At 36.8% G+C, this 16,916-nt stretch overlaps 1 protein-coding gene and 1 long non-coding RNA gene across 2 annotated transcripts; one reads left to right on the top strand and one right to left on the bottom strand.

Annotated features, from left to right (window-relative positions):
* Nucleotides 1-71: 71 nt before the first annotated feature.
* Nucleotides 72-10,248, top strand: LOC122836046 (carboxypeptidase A1-like). The gene is made up of 12 exons (XM_044125692.1): nt 72-714; nt 2,325-2,546; nt 4,199-4,280; nt 4,372-4,494; nt 4,608-4,703; nt 7,447-7,548; nt 7,689-7,790; nt 7,887-7,997; nt 8,176-8,266; nt 8,661-8,860; nt 8,995-9,079; nt 9,976-10,248. Exons 2-12 carry the CDS (start codon nt 2,425-2,427, stop codon nt 10,161-10,163), a joined length of 1,302 nt encoding a protein of 433 aa, XP_043981627.1. The 5' UTR covers nt 72-714; nt 2,325-2,424; the 3' UTR covers nt 10,164-10,248.
* Nucleotides 10,249-15,474: 5,226 nt separating this feature from the next.
* LOC122836044 lies at nt 15,475-16,865 on the bottom strand. Its single transcript, XR_006371391.1, has 3 exons — nt 16,830-16,865; nt 15,863-16,009; nt 15,475-15,610 (listed from the first exon to the last, which is right to left on the bottom strand). It is a non-coding gene; the product is annotated as an uncharacterized LOC122836044 (long non-coding RNA).
* Nucleotides 16,866-16,916: the final 51 nt, after the last annotated feature.

Genomic DNA, 16,916 nt, shown 5'->3' with positions numbered 1-16,916 from the left:
ATTAATATATTTTAAGCTAGTTTTATGTATTTATTATCGCTTTAATACATTCAGGCAGAAATAAAAGGCAGCCATGGGTCCTCACACTTGCCCGTCTGTCTGATTGGTTAAGCAGACCAAACACCAAGTAAAACTATAAATATTTGTATCTCATACGCAATACATGCGTAAATGTAGTGTTTCGTTTTGTACATGAGAGATATTAACATGAGATTTTTGTAAAATAATTCCTCCCCTTTAGAGCATGAGACAATATTTTGTCTTTTTTATACAAACTATTTTAGGAAAAAAAAGCTGTAATAGGACAAGAGTCATGAAGAAAGTAATGGTCAACTGTTTTCACCGTTGACTTCATCGTCATGACGAAGCTGAAGTTGGTTTTCAATGGACCTTACCAAGCTCTGCCCACAACCGACCCACGTGACCGCAAGTCTCACAAACAAAGCCTCGCGGCATTGTTTCAATGTAAACATGACTCGATTGCTACATCATTTCTATCGGATTTTCACAATATATCAGCTACTAGAATGGACAGAGGAACTAACAAGTTCATGTCATCATCTGGGAGGAGGTTACTGGTTTCTCAGTCACAAGCTGGTTGCAAACCTGAGGCCAGCAGGTGTCAGTCAGTTACGGTATTTCTGAAATTTGGTTAGATGACCTCAATATGAGAAGCTACAGACATGATAGGAGGACCCAAAGATCTCTGTAAAGGTAAAGGCCAATCTTCTGAAGTTGGGATATAATTCATTTAATTTCACATAATTATCGCGGTAGAAGCCATTTTGTTTGTTAAAATTTTATGAAATATATTTGTTCTATTTGATGTTTGTTGTGAATGATGTATACTCGGAAACGAACGAGGTAATCAGTCCAACTTGTAGAAACTACAGAGGCTGTAATGCGCCACAGCAAAGGTAAACAAAGGTAAAATAACCTGAACAGGTGATCAACTCAAAACCACTCCTACCTTTTTTACTCTCTCTCTTTGTAGTTTAAGCACACCTGTTACCGTGGCAACCGCCTGTGCCCCGCAAGAAGAGCAAAGATTACGTTAAACATAACATTCAGTCACGATGTCAAGTTTGCAGGCTGGATATTTATTTCTCGATTATTAATCAGCGCTTCCCTGAACACAGCAATGGTTGATTGACTAGCTGTACTTGGTGCTAGAGTGGCTAACACAAGTAACAGTTTAGTCCAAAGCCTTTTCTGCTAAAATAAACCATACCTGTTTGACACCCCTGCTATAGATTTTATTTTATACATTACCCCGTATGTTTGACACCGGCCCGCCGAACGATTTAGTCTGGTCCGGTGGCTAAATGCATTATCATTATTCACAATGATTATTGAAAAAAAACTACATGTACACCGCGACACATTGGACCGGGGAGGGGGGGAGAAACCGCGACACGTTGGACCGGGGAGGGGGGGAGAAACCGCGGCACTTTGGAACGGGGGTGGGACGATTGGGGGAGGGGGGGGGGGGGGAGGCAAATAAGGCTTGAATGAATAATTGAATGTAGTGCTGGAAATTCGCATATTGTCCGTTTTTCACTTCTCTCGCTGAGATAAAGCTTTTTTGGTCACTAACATTCAAAACTCATAAAACTCAAAATTTTGACTTGGTTCCAGTTATTTAGCACAATTAGCTTCATCTACATAAAAAATTTCAGAATTAATTAATTTATCAGCTGCTTAGAATTTTAATGTCAGATATTCTTTCTTCTGTCTTCTGAGACCAAAAGTCAAAATTCTTTTTTTTCAGTGGCCCTGAGCTGAATCCATACAATGCAGATTTCTTAGAATTTTATTTATGTAAAAACATGTGGACCTACATGTTCAGTTTAAGTTTTATCAGTTTAGCTAAATCAAGCTAAATGTTTTTTTTTTTTTTTTCATTTAGCTTGATATGGGTAAATCTATACCAGTCTGGGATGAAAAACAGCAAGGTTGCTATGGTATCTGCATATCTCACAAAATATATTTTGAACTTCATAAAATAAGTTCTAAGCACCTAACGTCTTTTAAGAGACCCAATAAAACAAGTAAGACAATAACTCATAAATGGAACACTTTTCTCGCAATTAATAGCTATTATTTATTTCTTTACAATACAACACCTTCATATCACTCCCAAGCTTGTATCAATATGAAAAATAAAACGCAACAGGGAAACAAACAACATTCAGACCACATTTCTTACAGAATGTACAGATGCACCTATGAGGAAGTGTGTTATATTGCTGTGTGACAAAACAAGCTTTTAACTATCTTCCTCTTTCTTGGTAAACTGGACGCAACATATGTTTGTCTAAAAGCCTAAACTTCAAACAGCATGGTGCAACTCCTGCTGGTGCAACTCCTGCTGGCGAAACCCAGTTGTATTCCTGAATATGGACTGAAGACGGATCTGACCCAATGCAGCCTTTAAAAAAGATGTCTGGTCCAAGAGTGTGTTTGAGTTATTCCATCATAATGAAGAAGCTCGTTGCGTTCGCTGCTCTACTTGTTGTTGTTCTCAGCAAGGGAGACTTCCATGGGTAAGTGAGCCAGCAAACCTTCTTCTGATCATTGAGTACACTGAGTCAGGCAAAATCCTGTTATATTTGTTTAATTTTTTTACCAGTGTCCAAGAAGGAAGCCACACAGAGCAAAGTCTGCTTTGTAATAATTATGAATGTGCACAATGTTGACAACATACGAGTAATAAGTAATATTGCTTCAAAATGAGAAACATATGTTATTAAGCAAACGTCAGTGATGTTTTAAATATTTTTTAACTTACGTTTGCACCAAGTATTTGACAATTTAAATGAAATTTAATTTAAATGAAGAAAATGTGTTTTAAATTTTTAAGTGAATTATGAAAAAAGAATTAAGAATATGTGTCTTGTGGGTCGATTGGGATACCCCACTGTTATTTCCACTTAAAATTGCCAAAAATATGCATAGACATATTGAGTTGGAAGCACATTATTAGAACCTCATGACTCTGCATTCTGAAGGAGGTTTGAGCTGTTGACAATTAGCTTGGTCTGCTCCTGAAGAAATGTACTTCAAAACCCCTAAAATCTCATCATGGTGGCTGCAGCCGACTCTTACTGATGGTTATACTGTATTAAAGTCCATGTGTGCACAGTCAGAAACAGACTTTACAAGGAGAAGAAAACTTTTGTTTTGTAGGAAAAACATGAAGCCAGAAAATAATCACAGAAACTGAAGAAATAGACTGGGTCTGGAATAATGTTCATTGGACAGATAAGTCTAAACCAGAATTATTTTCACACAGAAACAGAGGACATATTTACCAATGATGGTAACCACGTCAGTTGTTTACCATTTAAAAGTGTAAATAGTAACCAGCTGATGTGCAGGAGAAAAATGTGGTCCAAGACATAAAAGGCAGAATGACAAAACCCTGGTTCTATTGTTTCACCTCTTACACTCAAGCAGCATTTACATTCTATATGTGCACAGTACTTTGCCAATATTCCAAAAACGTCAAAAAAACCCCACAAATTTTTGCGATTGCGGTGCTTCCTTTGAATAAAAAAGACAATTCAAGTGATCACCTCAGCCTACCTGCAAAACCTTTTTAAAAATTGGTTTTTCCATGAAGCTAACTTAATTTAAAAATGTCAAACTGAGTAATTAATATAATATGGTCAACGGAAACACAGCTTCTCTCTCCAAGCACACGATATTCCTTACATCCTTGCTCAGTCATTTGGCTAACTCCTGGCAGTTGGTCATGCATTTGTCCTTTATATTAAAAAACATAAATTTATACTCATTGAGAAAAATGTATCTCAGTTTTCATTAATAGCTTTAAAAAAATCCTGCACCATAATTCATGGAGGAAAAGTAAAACTGTTTTCCCAAAGCAAAATTTTCAGATGTGATCTTGGGTACTTGCAATTTGCAAAGAAAAAAAAGATTAAAATGTTCATTTCATAAGTACTATTACTCTCCAAGAGTGACACATAGCTTTTCAGGAAGTACAGTTTTATTTATTTCACACTATGAGAGGGCCAAGGTAATAAAAACCCAGTGTCAGAGCAGTTTGGCGACGATAAATGTTTTTTCAGTGTCCAACATCTGGAAAAGCAGAGCCACACAATTTATTTTTTTCATGTGCTACCACCTCAGTAAGTAACTTACTGGAATAATACCCCTGTGTTTTTTTTTGTAGGCATCAAGTTTTCCGGATTGTGCCGAAAGATGATGCCCAGTTGGCCCTTGTCAGAGTTTTGGAAGACATATTGGACTTGGAGGTTATTTTGCAATTGAAACTATTCATCTGGCAGTAGAAATAAAAACAACACAGATTTATGCAGCATGTGAAACATCTGTGTGTTTTTACAGTTGGACTTCTGGAGATGGGTGACGCCTGTGGATGTCAGAGTTCCCTCTCACAGCCTGCAGGTTGTCAAGAGCTACCTAGAGAATCACAGGATCAAGTACTTCACCATGATTAAAGACCTACAGGTATGCTACAAAACTCAGCAATAACCTTCTATAGGGTGAGGTTTGTGAAACTGCCTTGGTGTTCCATCACACTCCTTGTTTCTGAGGCATCACTTAACCAGGCTATGTTGCAGGCTTTGCTGGATGAGGAGCAGAGACAGATGAAGTCTGTCGCTTCTGCTGGAAACTCTGACAGCTTTGACTACACCAACTACCACACCCTCAGTGAGGTTAGTTTAAGTTCATTATCAGTGTATATGCAGAGCTGAATATTAGATGGAGAATGTTTATTATAGTAACATCAGGTTTTGTCTATAATCTAATGATACAATACGCAATATTCTGCTCATTATATATGTATCACAATATATCATATTGTGATACATATATCACAATATATGTGATATATGTGATATATATTCCATACACTTTTACAATTTTCTGAAAGATTTTAGATGGACGGAGTGATTTTGGTGACATTTGAGATTGTTCCATTGGATTGAATTAACCAAAAACTGATTAAAAGCACCAACAATAACTGGCTCTGATTGGACAGAGACATAGAGTCCACAGCTGGACAAAATGAGCCAAAGATGAGATGAGAAAATGAGTTTCTGTCACTTAAGTCATGTGGATTTGACATAAAACTCAAAGTTTCAACAGTGATCCGGTGGCTGAGTGGGGAGATTATCAGCCTTTATAGACTCTCAATATGCAAATGATTGCACTTATTTTTTTGATTTGTATGTACTGGGGTTGCATTTTGAACCTTGAGTCACAGAAAACTATAAAATCCAATTTGGAAAAATAAAAAAAAATTTCACTGCACAGTGGCGCAGTTGGTAGCACGTTTGCCTTGCAGCAAGAAGGTCCTGGGTTCAATTCCCGGCCCGGGGTATTTCTGCATGGAGTTTGCATGTTCTCCCTGTTCATGGAGTTCTCTCTGGGTACTCCGGCTTCCTCCCACAGTCCAAAAACATGACTGTCAGGTTAATTGGTTTCTCTAAATTCTCCCTAGGTGTGTGTGTGTGTGTGTGTGAATGGGTGTTTGTCCTGTCTGTTTCTGTTTCCCTGCAACAGACTGGCGACCTGTCCAGGATGTACCCCGCCTCTCGCCCAGAACGTAGCTGGATACATTAAAATTATTTTAATAAAAATTAATTAATTATAGTACTGCTCTTTTAACTGCTGTATGGACATGAGATCACACTTTCCATCTACTAAATCAGAGATCTGCAACCTGAATCTCTGGAGACACAAGTGGCTCTTTGGCTCACATTATTAAATGATGAAATATTGCGGTGTTTTTTGTTTAATTCTTTTTTTAAGTGTCTCCATAAAAACACTGTCTGTATGGGTCCCTGTGGTAAATTTGGTCTATAACCAGCCTCTAAAGAAAACAGTAAAGACCATTATATTTTTTTAACCAGCTTTAAGGGGTCTGACTTGTATCATCAATGCCTTTATTCAGGTAGCAATTTGCAATTCAAAATATTATGCTTAATAATTGTTTTGTAATGGGCAATGCAGTACTTTATTAATTTAGAATTATTTTTATATTTATGAATGAAATTGTGTACAGCATTGGCTTTATTTATTTGAAAAGTATTTTCTAGTTCTGTACAAAATGTATATGTGCAAAATATTTGGATAAATAATGGGTTAGTCTGATCCCGGTCCTTAGCCTTGTTAATTACTCTTATTGGTCTTTTTAGAAGTTTGATTGGTGACTGTTGTGTTGTTTTGTAATTAATTTCCCAAATCTCTCTGGAGTCACTGAAATAAGGTAAAACTAAAGAACAGTTCAGAATGTTAGGCTGTTTCTGTGTGAACAGAAAGGTGTTTGGTACTGAAACTATGATAGGTCCACTTCATAAACTGTGAACTGAAACAGTAAAACCCCGACTCATAATTTCTGCTTTTCCATAGATGGACATTCTTCTATGGAAAAGATGAATGTCCATCTTTTCCATAGATGAATGTCCTAAGCACCCTGCAGGGGGCTAAGCACCCCTAAAAGTCAGATCCTAGAATTGCCCCTGTTCCCAGAAAAGCCGGTTTTTGACATTTCTCTGACATTTGGAAAAATATGGTTTACTTATTTTGGCATAACTCCAGTTTTACTTGCCCTATTAACACAATTTAAAAACTAATGTGTAGTTTATAATGTGCACTTTAAGTACAAGTTGAAAGTGAGACTGGGGGAGGCGGAGTCTTGTTGCTACGGCATCACAAATTAAACATGTTAAAAAGATGTGTATAAGCATCTGGACCCCCATGATTTAATGTATTAAATCACTGGATCGACACTGAAAAATCAATACTCTCCGAGGGGGAATTTTTTTTCAGAAATATCGTACAATTGATATAATTATACAGCCCCAGTTTTGTCTTACATAATAAAAATGGCACCTGTAGCAGCTCCCCAGCACTTGAATTAATCAGCCAGTCTCGACGGGTGAATTTTTCATTTTTATTGTTCTCTTATGGGTGATTCAGATCCACCATGATCACCTCAGTCACCACAATCACCGTGAAAACTAAAACATATGCAAATATTAGAATACAAACATAAACTTACAATACAAACAACAAAACAAAACGTACCTCGCTGCTTTCACTGGGGATCACTAGGTGTTGATTTCTTCATGCCAAACAATTTGATAGCTCAAGTCATTCATTGGCACATTGATTGAACCAGCTTTATAGGGCCCCCCCCAAACATTACAACGTGCAGTTGCATTAAACAAAGCAAAATATAAACCAACAATGGTAATCAAAACAGACAAACATCCATAAACAATCTGTGACATTTTTAATTTAGAAAATTCACTTCAAATAATTTACAATAAATAGTTTACAAATATAAATTATTTGGACAATTTATTTTAAATGGTTCACTATCCATTACAGCACCAAAGATTCCAAAATTCAATTTCAGAGTCAGGATTAATCTTTTTGACTTCCTTTCAGATCTACAGTTTTCAGGACATGCTAGTGGCTGAGAATCCAAAGTTGGTCAGCAAGATGGTGATCGGTCAGAGCTACGAGGGTCGTCTGCTTAATGTTCTCAAGGTAGAAGGACATTTCAGAAAATCTAGTCTTTTTCTAAACCAAACCATGACTTCAAATGGAAAGGGAAATCACACAACCAACACATTTACTGTTTGCGCTTTGTTGTGTCTGAGTTCTTCTTCTGCTTTTTGTCTCTACAGTTCAGCACTGGTGGAAGCAACCGTCCTGCTATCTGGATCGACACCGGAATCCATGCCAGAGAGTGGGTCTCCCCTGCCAGTGGCATTGTGTTCGCCAAGAAGGTGGTTTGATACTTTACCTTTTACACCTCAGTACCTGTTGCCTCTGAGCAGGAAAAATAAATGCTGTAATATTTATTTGTTGCTTTTTGTTCTCAGATTGTGACAGAATATGGAACAGACTCTGCTCTCACTGAAATCCTTAACAAAATGGATATTTTCTTGGAGATGGTGGTCAACCCAGATGGATACCACTTCACCCACACTGACGTGAGACGGGCACAGTTAAACATACACTATAGGACCCTGTTGTTCTTAAGACAACTGAAAATGTGCATCTTTAAGGAACTTTAGCATTTCAATAATATGTCAGATTAAGTACACAAAAGCAGACAACTGAAAAGGGTAAAAAAAAGAGAATATCAAACAGTTTCTCTGTGGTTTCCAGAACCGAATGTGGCGTAAGAACAGGAAACAGAATCGGGACTCCAGGTGTGTTGGTGTGGACCTAAACCGGAACTGGAATGCAGGATTTGGAGGTACAACTTTTTGTCCATAAGGAAAATTCAAACAATAGGTGACGAGCAAAACGCTAGTTGCACTAACTATAACAAAATAACTATTGTTGTAGTTTATGTTTTAAACCTAATCTATAACAATCGAGATAAGAGATGGAAAAATGGTGGTTAGTAAATCAGCTAAACTTTCATTTTAATTCTTATTTAATTTATTTTATAAGTTATCCCTCTAACACTGTGCAACACTTTGATTAGCTTTAATGTTGTGTAGTATCTTATCAATAAGTGACATTCCTTTAGATCTCGTAAATTCCATGATGCATATTTTTACTTAATTCAATTTAATCCATGTACAAAAAAATATATCAAACTTTTTGTCTTTCCTTTTTTGATCCATGATGCTTAAAACGTTTAGGACATGGTTCCAGCAACAATCCATGCTCAGAGATCTATCGTGGAACCAGGGCTCATTCTGAGCCTGAAGTCAAGTCCATTGTAAACTTTGTGAAGTCACACGGCAACATCAAAGCCTTCATCTCCATCCATTCCTACTCACAGATGCTTTTGTTCCCCTACGGTTACACCAAGAAACCTGCCAAAGACCAGGATGAGCTGGTAGAAACACATCTGCTCTAGTCCTTTGCACAGAAGTCTGTTATTCTAAATCAAAACAAGAAAATTTATATGAGATTTCTTGTATACCTTTGAAGCTCTTTTGTTTGGTAACTATGGGCAGTTTCATTCTGCAGGACCAAGTTGCTCAAAAGGCCATCACTGATCTGGCCTCCTTGTATGGCACCAGCTACAGATATGGCAGCATCATCACCACTATCTGTGAGTCCCCAAATCATTTGGCCACAGTAAACTTCATTGTGCATTTGCAAGAGATTATGTCCTTCTTAGCATGAGGTGCTGTTTGTAAAGTTACACAGTAAAAACTTAACAGCATTTTCTAGGTTTAAGAAAAAAAAAAAACGGGAGTTAATTTCTCAAAGTCATGTTTTGTGTCACTAAATATTTAATATAGAAGCTAAATAGTTAGTATGACAACGTAGCTTTCTAATTAAATATTTGGCTATACAGCTAAATATTTAATTTGCAAACTAATTATTTAGTTCCAGACTATGTCTGAGCTAAATATTTGGCTAGTAGTCTAAATACTTAGTTAACAAACTAAGTATTTAGTCTGTAAAAAAAAAAAAAAAAGCTTGGCTTAGAAATTAAATATTTAATTTACAAAATTAATATTTAGCTCAGACTTAAACATTCAATTGGGAGTTAAATACTTAGTTTGCAAACTAAATACTTAGCTTCTTAACTAAATTTAATTTGAAAGCTAAATATAGTTTATAATCTAAATATTCAGCTTGTGAATTAAGTATTTAGTTTGAGATTCTGATTTTTATAAAATATCTGAATAACATGTTGACTTTGAAAAATGAACACCCACCTCTAAGAATGGCTAACAAAACCAAAATATTGCAGTCAATTTTTTTCCAGTGTAATTTTACAAACAGCACCCCATAATTGAGAAAAAACAGGTGTACACAACAATTTAGACTCACTTACAGCATACAAGAAACGTCTACCAGTACCAGTAGTGTTTTGTTGTATAAATATAACCAATATAACCTTTTTTTATTAAGCTAGTTTTCAGCAACATAACTTAATTTGTGTAGTTAGAGGAAATCAGACAACAATTGTGTAAAGTACCTTTGTTTTCTCTGCAGACCAATCTAGTGGAGGCTCCATCGACTGGACCTACAACCAGGGAATCAAGTACTCCTACACCTTTGAATTGAGGGACACCGGCCATTTTGGCTTCATCCTTCCTGCCAATCAAATTGTTCCCACTGCCAATGAGACATGGCTGGCTCTGAAGGTCATTATGGATCACACCTTCAAGAACCCGTACTAAAAGAACAGAGTGAAAGCCTTGAGGCCTTTCATGTAGTTTGATTTCCAAATATAAAACAAAGAAAATAAAAATGCATACAGGAAAATTAAGGACTATTGTTGTTTTACTTATGCAACAAGTACTGTGAAAATGATTCTGCATTTTAGATCCGGGTTAGTTAAAAATATATAGAAACATGGTCTTATATGTGTCATAATAAGAAATTTGGTCTTCTATCACCTCAAGAACATTTCCAGGATTGAAAAGTCAAGTCCAGGATTTCCAGGATTGAAAAAGTAATGGGGCTGCACAGTGGCACAGTTGGTAGAGCTGTTGCCTTGCAGCAGCAAGGTCCTGGGTTCGATTCCCGGCCCGGGGTTTTTCTGCATGGAGTTTGCATGTTCTCCCTGTGCATGGTGGGTTCTCTCCGGGTTCTCCGGCTTCCTTCCACAGTCTAGAAACATGACTGTCAGGTTAATAGGTTTCTCTAAATTCTCCCTAGGTGTGAGTGTGTGTGTGCATGGTTGTTTGTCTTGTATGTCTTTGTGTTGTTCTGCGACAGACTGGCGACCTGTCCAGGGTGTACCCCACATCTCGCCCGGAACGCAGCTGGAGATAGGCACCAGCAACCCTCCCGCCCCATTAGGGAAAAAGGGTGTACAGAAAATGGATGGATGGAAAAAGTAATGCCCCATAAAGATTCATCCATGCAATTACCTTCAGATTAAAAGGGAAAATTGTAAAGCGTACTTCTAATGCCGTCATAATACGAATTTGACCTCAAAAGACTGGTTATAGTAATATAGCATTCACTTTGGCCACCGGTATAAACATTTAGCTTTTTTCATCACTTTACTTTTATCTAAGTTGCTCTGACCAGAAATACTTTCAGTGTCTTTCACAGGACAAACGTCCCTATCTTCATTTATAGATATTTCTGTAAATAATCATATAATTTTTATAAAACTGTGAACTGATGGTTAGCTTCAGCTAGCATGAGACATACTAAGCTCGATTCCTAATAAATGAGTCAAGCATTGACTGGAGGATGTTTTCCCCTAGTAACATTTTTATGTATCAGTTGACCCTCTGCAACTACATTATTATCATTCGAAGTGCCATGATGGAATGAGAATCTGACGTCTGATGGACGTCAGACGCTCAGTTCAATTCTCAGTTGGAGAATTGAACGAGTCAGTTGTCAGTTTATTGATGGTTTCTTATCGTTCGAGTGAAGCTAATGTCTTTCCAGGGGGAAAAAAAGTAAAATCCATTATTTACAAATAAAATTATGGAACCACTTCATTTAAGTTAAACATCACTTGTTGAAGAGATTGGAAGATTATTTCCAGCGTCTGATGTTCTGAACTCTGGAGCCGCAGCTGGATGACGCACAGCATCAAATGAAGTTAAAATTAACTGAAACGCTGCACAAGAAATTATACTTTATTATACTTAGGTTTTTCTAAATGCTTTCCACTAACTCTCACATTTCTAATTGTACCTTCAGTTTCTTTATTTTATTTTTTTATTAGTTTATGTCTGGCTTCAGTCTTACTGTTTGAGTAACTAGAGATGATCAGGTCCTCCATCTGCTCCTGAATCTTATCCAGCTCGTGTAATGTAAACATTCAGCGTTTCTTGGCGTCCTGCACCGACTGCCAGGCCACAGACGATTTCCTTGCCTTGGAGGATGTGGGAGCGGACAGGCATGACTCTGGGAAGGAGTCGGTTGTCATTCCACTTGGAATCTTCTGGACGATTACCTTGAGACCTTGGAGAAGAGGAAAGAGGAAAAACGACTCTTGAGCATGAACATTGCTCAACTAAAATATTGGTTTACAATCAGGGGAATCCAATAATTAGATGAAAGAGGTGCAAACTGAGAAATGGAATGGAAAAAAAATACTTTAAGGAAATGCCTGCTCATGCGTCACTTAATGCTGTGTGTTCATGAAAACAGGAACTTGAGAAACAGCTGCTGGTTATTGGTCATATTACGCAGTCAAGCTAAAGAACATTGTGTTCAGCCATCACATGTTTATACTAAGTCTTTAGTAAAGAATGGTAGGTGTAGAGGAAAATGTCAAGTGCTCTACATGGTGGAGTTAGGCATAAAGAAATGTCCTAAATCAAAAACTTAGTAAAGTGAAGTCTTTACTCTTAGTAAAGACTTTTCTTTACTAAGAGACTAAATGTGCTTCTGCTTGGTTGGGAAAACCGCACAATCATTTCCTGAAAAGTTGCTTTCTCAAACTCACTGTTCAGTGACAAATATGTGTAAAAAAATTACAGAATGTCTGCCATTTAATGTGTAACTGGACATACAGGTATAAAAAATAATTACTTGACAAACTGCTAAGGATGAGAGAGAGAAAAGTGTGTGTGTCTTGGCATTTGACACATTGTAAGGATTATTTTACTAACACATACAATGTTGTGTGGACCAGCTGCACCTTGTGGGATGTAACAATTGGTGTTTTGGGGTTATCAGTTAGGTTTAATTTGCATTCACACAAAACGCATTATCCATCCATCCATCCATTTTCTGTTCACTCTTGTCCCTAATGGGGTCGGGAGGGTTGCTGGTGCCTATCTCCAGCTATGTTCCGGCCTAGAGGCGGTGTACACCCTGGACAGGTCGCCAGTCTGTCGCAGACAAAACGCATTATGGGAATCAAAAACGCATCCTAAGCATGTGTACTTTGAATGCAGACGCTCAGTGGCGCAACAGTGGCCTATGCGTTGCATGCAGTGTATGCAACGCATAGGGGCCCTGCACTAGAGGGGGCGCAAAAATGATGTGAGGATTTCTTTCCTAGTCAGCATTTTATGTACTAAACAGCTGTTTGGGTTTGAAATGACCAATAACAGAGGAACAGCACTGATTAGGCGCCCCTCCCCTCCTGCCAGCCTCTCTCCCTTCCCATACAGGTAGCTTGGGAAGTCTCCCTTCGAGAACGCGCTGAGGTGCGTATTTTTTCTTTTACATTTTTACTAAGGCCTCGACAACAGGGAGCTAAAGATAGAGAGCTAAAGGTGAGGCACAGAAAAATCTCCAGGGCACAAAACAGAAAACGGACGAGGGGGAGGGATAAAGCTGTCGGAGAGACGAAGAAAAGCTTTTTAAAGTGGTTGAAAGACAGTAAGCAATGTCAGTGTACAACAAGAGAATTGTAAATATTCAGGTTAGCCTAAGCTAGCCTAAAATGACAGTTTTTTTTATTGCAAAAAGACAACATATATGAACAACATAGAACGTTAATAATTACATTAATACAACATTAGAGGGCTTTACAGAACATAGAACAATTATTTTCCAATGTGAAAATTAAATCGGTGCTCGAGGGTTGTAGTTCTTTAAGGGCAGTTATGATTTGAATGGCTTTAACATTTGAGCTGACACCTCACACACACCTCAACAATGAGTGTAATAATAATGACCAAAACAAAACACGGGAAATATTAGGGTCAGCTAAATAACCTAAATAAGACCCCCGAACTGACGCTGTTGTCATGGTTAAATTTGACCAATGGTTACTTAAAAAAATTGTGGCAACAAAGTGACACGTAATATAATTGAATAGATTTTAGTTTATACAATTTTGATTAAAAAGTATTGAATATGTTAACTTAACTTAACTTAAAAAAATTAAGTACATCTTAATAAAAGCAACAGCTGAAATGTGTTGGATTTAGTAATATCAAGCCTAATGATAAGTTATATTGCCCAAAAATATTTAGTAAATCCAAGTCAATTTTACAAGGAAAACATATTTTATTTACTAAGTATCTGAGCAAAAATGATTTAGATTTACTAAATATCTGGGGGAAATTGATTCCTATTTACTGATAATCTAGGTGAAATTAACATATATTTATTAATTAAATGGGTGAAATTGATTTATTTTTACTAAACATCAGCATAAAAACTTATTTGGATTAAGTAAATAATATAAATGATATCAACTCATATTGTAGCACATTATTGCTTAATTCAACACATTAACGCTGTTCTTCTTTTTAGTCCTTGGAAAGTTACCCAGAGCAGTTCGAATTTTCACGCCGTCCACCACGATTCCGATGTCTGGATCCTCTGACGTGTTAGCTTTGATGTTGTAGATCTTCAGGCTTTCAACAGCAAGGTCCTGTGACACACTGTCTTCATCAGTATCCTGTAATAGCAAGAACATTGTGCATATCAGACAGTATAACCAAAGGAGAAGGTTCCATTTCCAAAATTGCTTACAACTGTTTGGACAAGAAAATCCAGAGTTTGTCAGCTATTGCTTGTAATGCACTCTATTTATGTCAGTGTTTTAGACAAATCTGAGATAACACTAAAAAAAACCGCACATAATTTAAAAATGAAAAAAAATATATATATAAATCAATCATAATAATATATTATATTATTATAATATAATCAATTATACAATGATGAGCTGAACAGTTACAAATATTTCTAAAAGAAGTTTCTGAAATTAAATCAATCCATTACGCTATTATTTCTTCCTGGCACTGTCTTGATGAATATCTTATTCTGCATTGCCTCAGTCTTTCTGTAAAAATGTCTTCGTATTTACAAAGCAGCGTCTTGGCCATCATTTCTTAGCTCGCTTTTAGGGACAAATTGCAAAAACTTAAAAAAAAAAAAAATCAAGTTATGGTTAGTGTTAGAGAATTTTCGGTATTATCATTTTGTTATTACTTTAGTTGAAATTCAGTCTGTTTAAAGTGTTCTCTTCCTTATGTGTGTATTAACTGACCTGGAGGTCAGGATTGTCTGTTTATCTTCATGTGAGCAGTTGAGTAGTTTTCTAGTTGATTAGGTTACATGTTGATTAGGTTACATGTTGTGCAACCTCTGTTCTTTTTACGACCTCTGCCCCTTTGACTGTTTTGACTGTTTTTCTTTGACAATAAAACAAGAGCTCGCGTGAAAGGAAATCAGAACTCTCTGTAAACAGCTTGGAGAAGCTGCTTCGGAGACTTCTCCTTTTGCAAAAGCTTTGTCATAAAATACATATACGTTATCTGTGGTTCTTTATTTAGGTTCAAGGAAAAATACCTATCAGTTAGGTAAAGCATTCTTAGGAAAAAAATTACATAAATTACTGACAAGTTTTAAATTATGTCAGTTGGTGAAATCAAATTGAGATAGCATTCTGCACTAGCACTTAAAAATTCCTTAATGTAAAATAAAAATTTAAACACACTTAACAGAGGACAATGATATAGCTTGCCAAGAACTACTGGGAGAAATACAGTTATGACTATTTTGTGATTTGACTTTCCAATGAATACCAAGTAGAAGACATGAGAGAAATCAGCTACTTTATATTTTAACATCTACTTCAACTTACATCGTACTCTTTTAAGAGTTGATCTGTAGATTCCCCAAGGTACAGCATCAAACATCGAATGATAACATCTCTGGTCATGTTGATGTCAGGATTGCTTGGAGTCTGAAACGAAAAAAATAAACACCAGGTGGTTTATATTACTGTTAATAAACTCAAGGATCCTTCCTGTGCCGTCTTGGGGACCAGTGTAATAAAACACTACTGAAAGAAATTCTCATGCGATTATTTCATATTCCATTTAAAAAGAGAATCACAGGCTAACCTCCAGTAAATTTAAGTAATGATATTCCAGAAGTTTAAACACAAAATTTTGAGAATAAAATATTAGCAACCATAATGTTCAATGAAGGATACCTTGAGTAGGATAGCCTGCAGTCTCAATCCCATGCTTCCGCCCTTGGAGTGGAAGAGGTTCAGAAGTCGAGGAGTATATTCATCCAGTTTGGACATGAACTTTGATTCAAGATGCACCATTGTGATTCTGTGAAACTCATCCTGGATCTGAAAGACAAATCATGAAACCAGTTTTAAAGCCTCAAATATTACAAACATACATACTGTTCTTACGACATTTTTCAAAAGCAAGACGATGGATCAAATTTGATCTATAAAATAGATGACAGTAACGTAACAAATTTTGTATCAAATAGTTCTGCCAAGTCTCATGATGGCCTGGTCAACAGTGCTCTTATTTAACTTCAATGTTGAATCAAGTATATCTCTAACAAGTTCAACAGATTCTGAAGATGAAATGAACTGAAGGTCTTCAACTAGGGCATCAATGCACTTCACTGAGGCATTATAGACACTTTCTAGCTTCAGCAGAAGTAAACCGACTCTTTGAAGAACCAAGTATGAAGCACTTTCCTTATCACAATCTAAACTTGTGCCCTCATTATCACTGGCCTCTAATGAATCAGAATGGTCAACAATTTGATCGTGGTGACTCTCATACACACCTTGCTTAAAATCGCTCGAAGAATAGGATTTGTGTTTTGTACTTTTGTGTTTCAAAAATGTATTGTATATATTTGTCCGAAAGCTGCATCCTTCAAATACACAAAAGACAGTTTTGTGGCTCTTCAGGTGATTTCCTATATGCTGAAAGTAGTCCTTCTCTGTAGAACAACTAGCACTGCAAACTTAAAAGCAGAGATGATTCCTGGCTGTATACTGACATGAGCTGTATGATACCTGGACACATGTGTGCGAAGGGCACCTTGTGTTTTAAATGTGCAAGGGTAACTGTCATATAGACATGGCTGGGTTTGCCCACGACCAAATGTTGCGTGTTGTAGTCTGTAATGTTTTAGTAGATTACCCTTTGTTGCAGACAAAGACTTGCAGATCTTGCACTGCCACCCCATAGGCCAGAACCTAAGATAATAAGAAAAAAAGGTGATTTTTT

The sequence above is a fragment of the Gambusia affinis genome, linkage group LG08, assembly GCF_019740435.1.
Source record: "Gambusia affinis linkage group LG08, SWU_Gaff_1.0, whole genome shotgun sequence".
NCBI lineage: Eukaryota > Metazoa > Chordata > Actinopteri > Cyprinodontiformes > Poeciliidae > Gambusia > Gambusia affinis.
Note: the sequence above shows the minus strand (reverse complement) of the source record. Positions and strands in the feature narration are given on the sequence as shown.

Bases quoted from the DNA above. Each gene is read 5' to 3' on its own strand.
- LOC122836046 (XM_044125692.1), top strand. From the start codon at position 2,425: ATGCAGCCTTTAAAAAAGATGTCTGGTCCAAGAGTGTGTTTGAGTTAT. The intron at 2,547-4,198 runs GTAAGTGAGCCA...TTTTTTTTGTAG, and splicing joins AGCAAGGGAGACTTCCATGG to GCATCAAGTTTTCCGGATTG. The intron at 4,704-7,446 runs GTTAGTTTAAGT...ACTTCCTTTCAG, and splicing joins ACTACCACACCCTCAGTGAG to ATCTACAGTTTTCAGGACAT.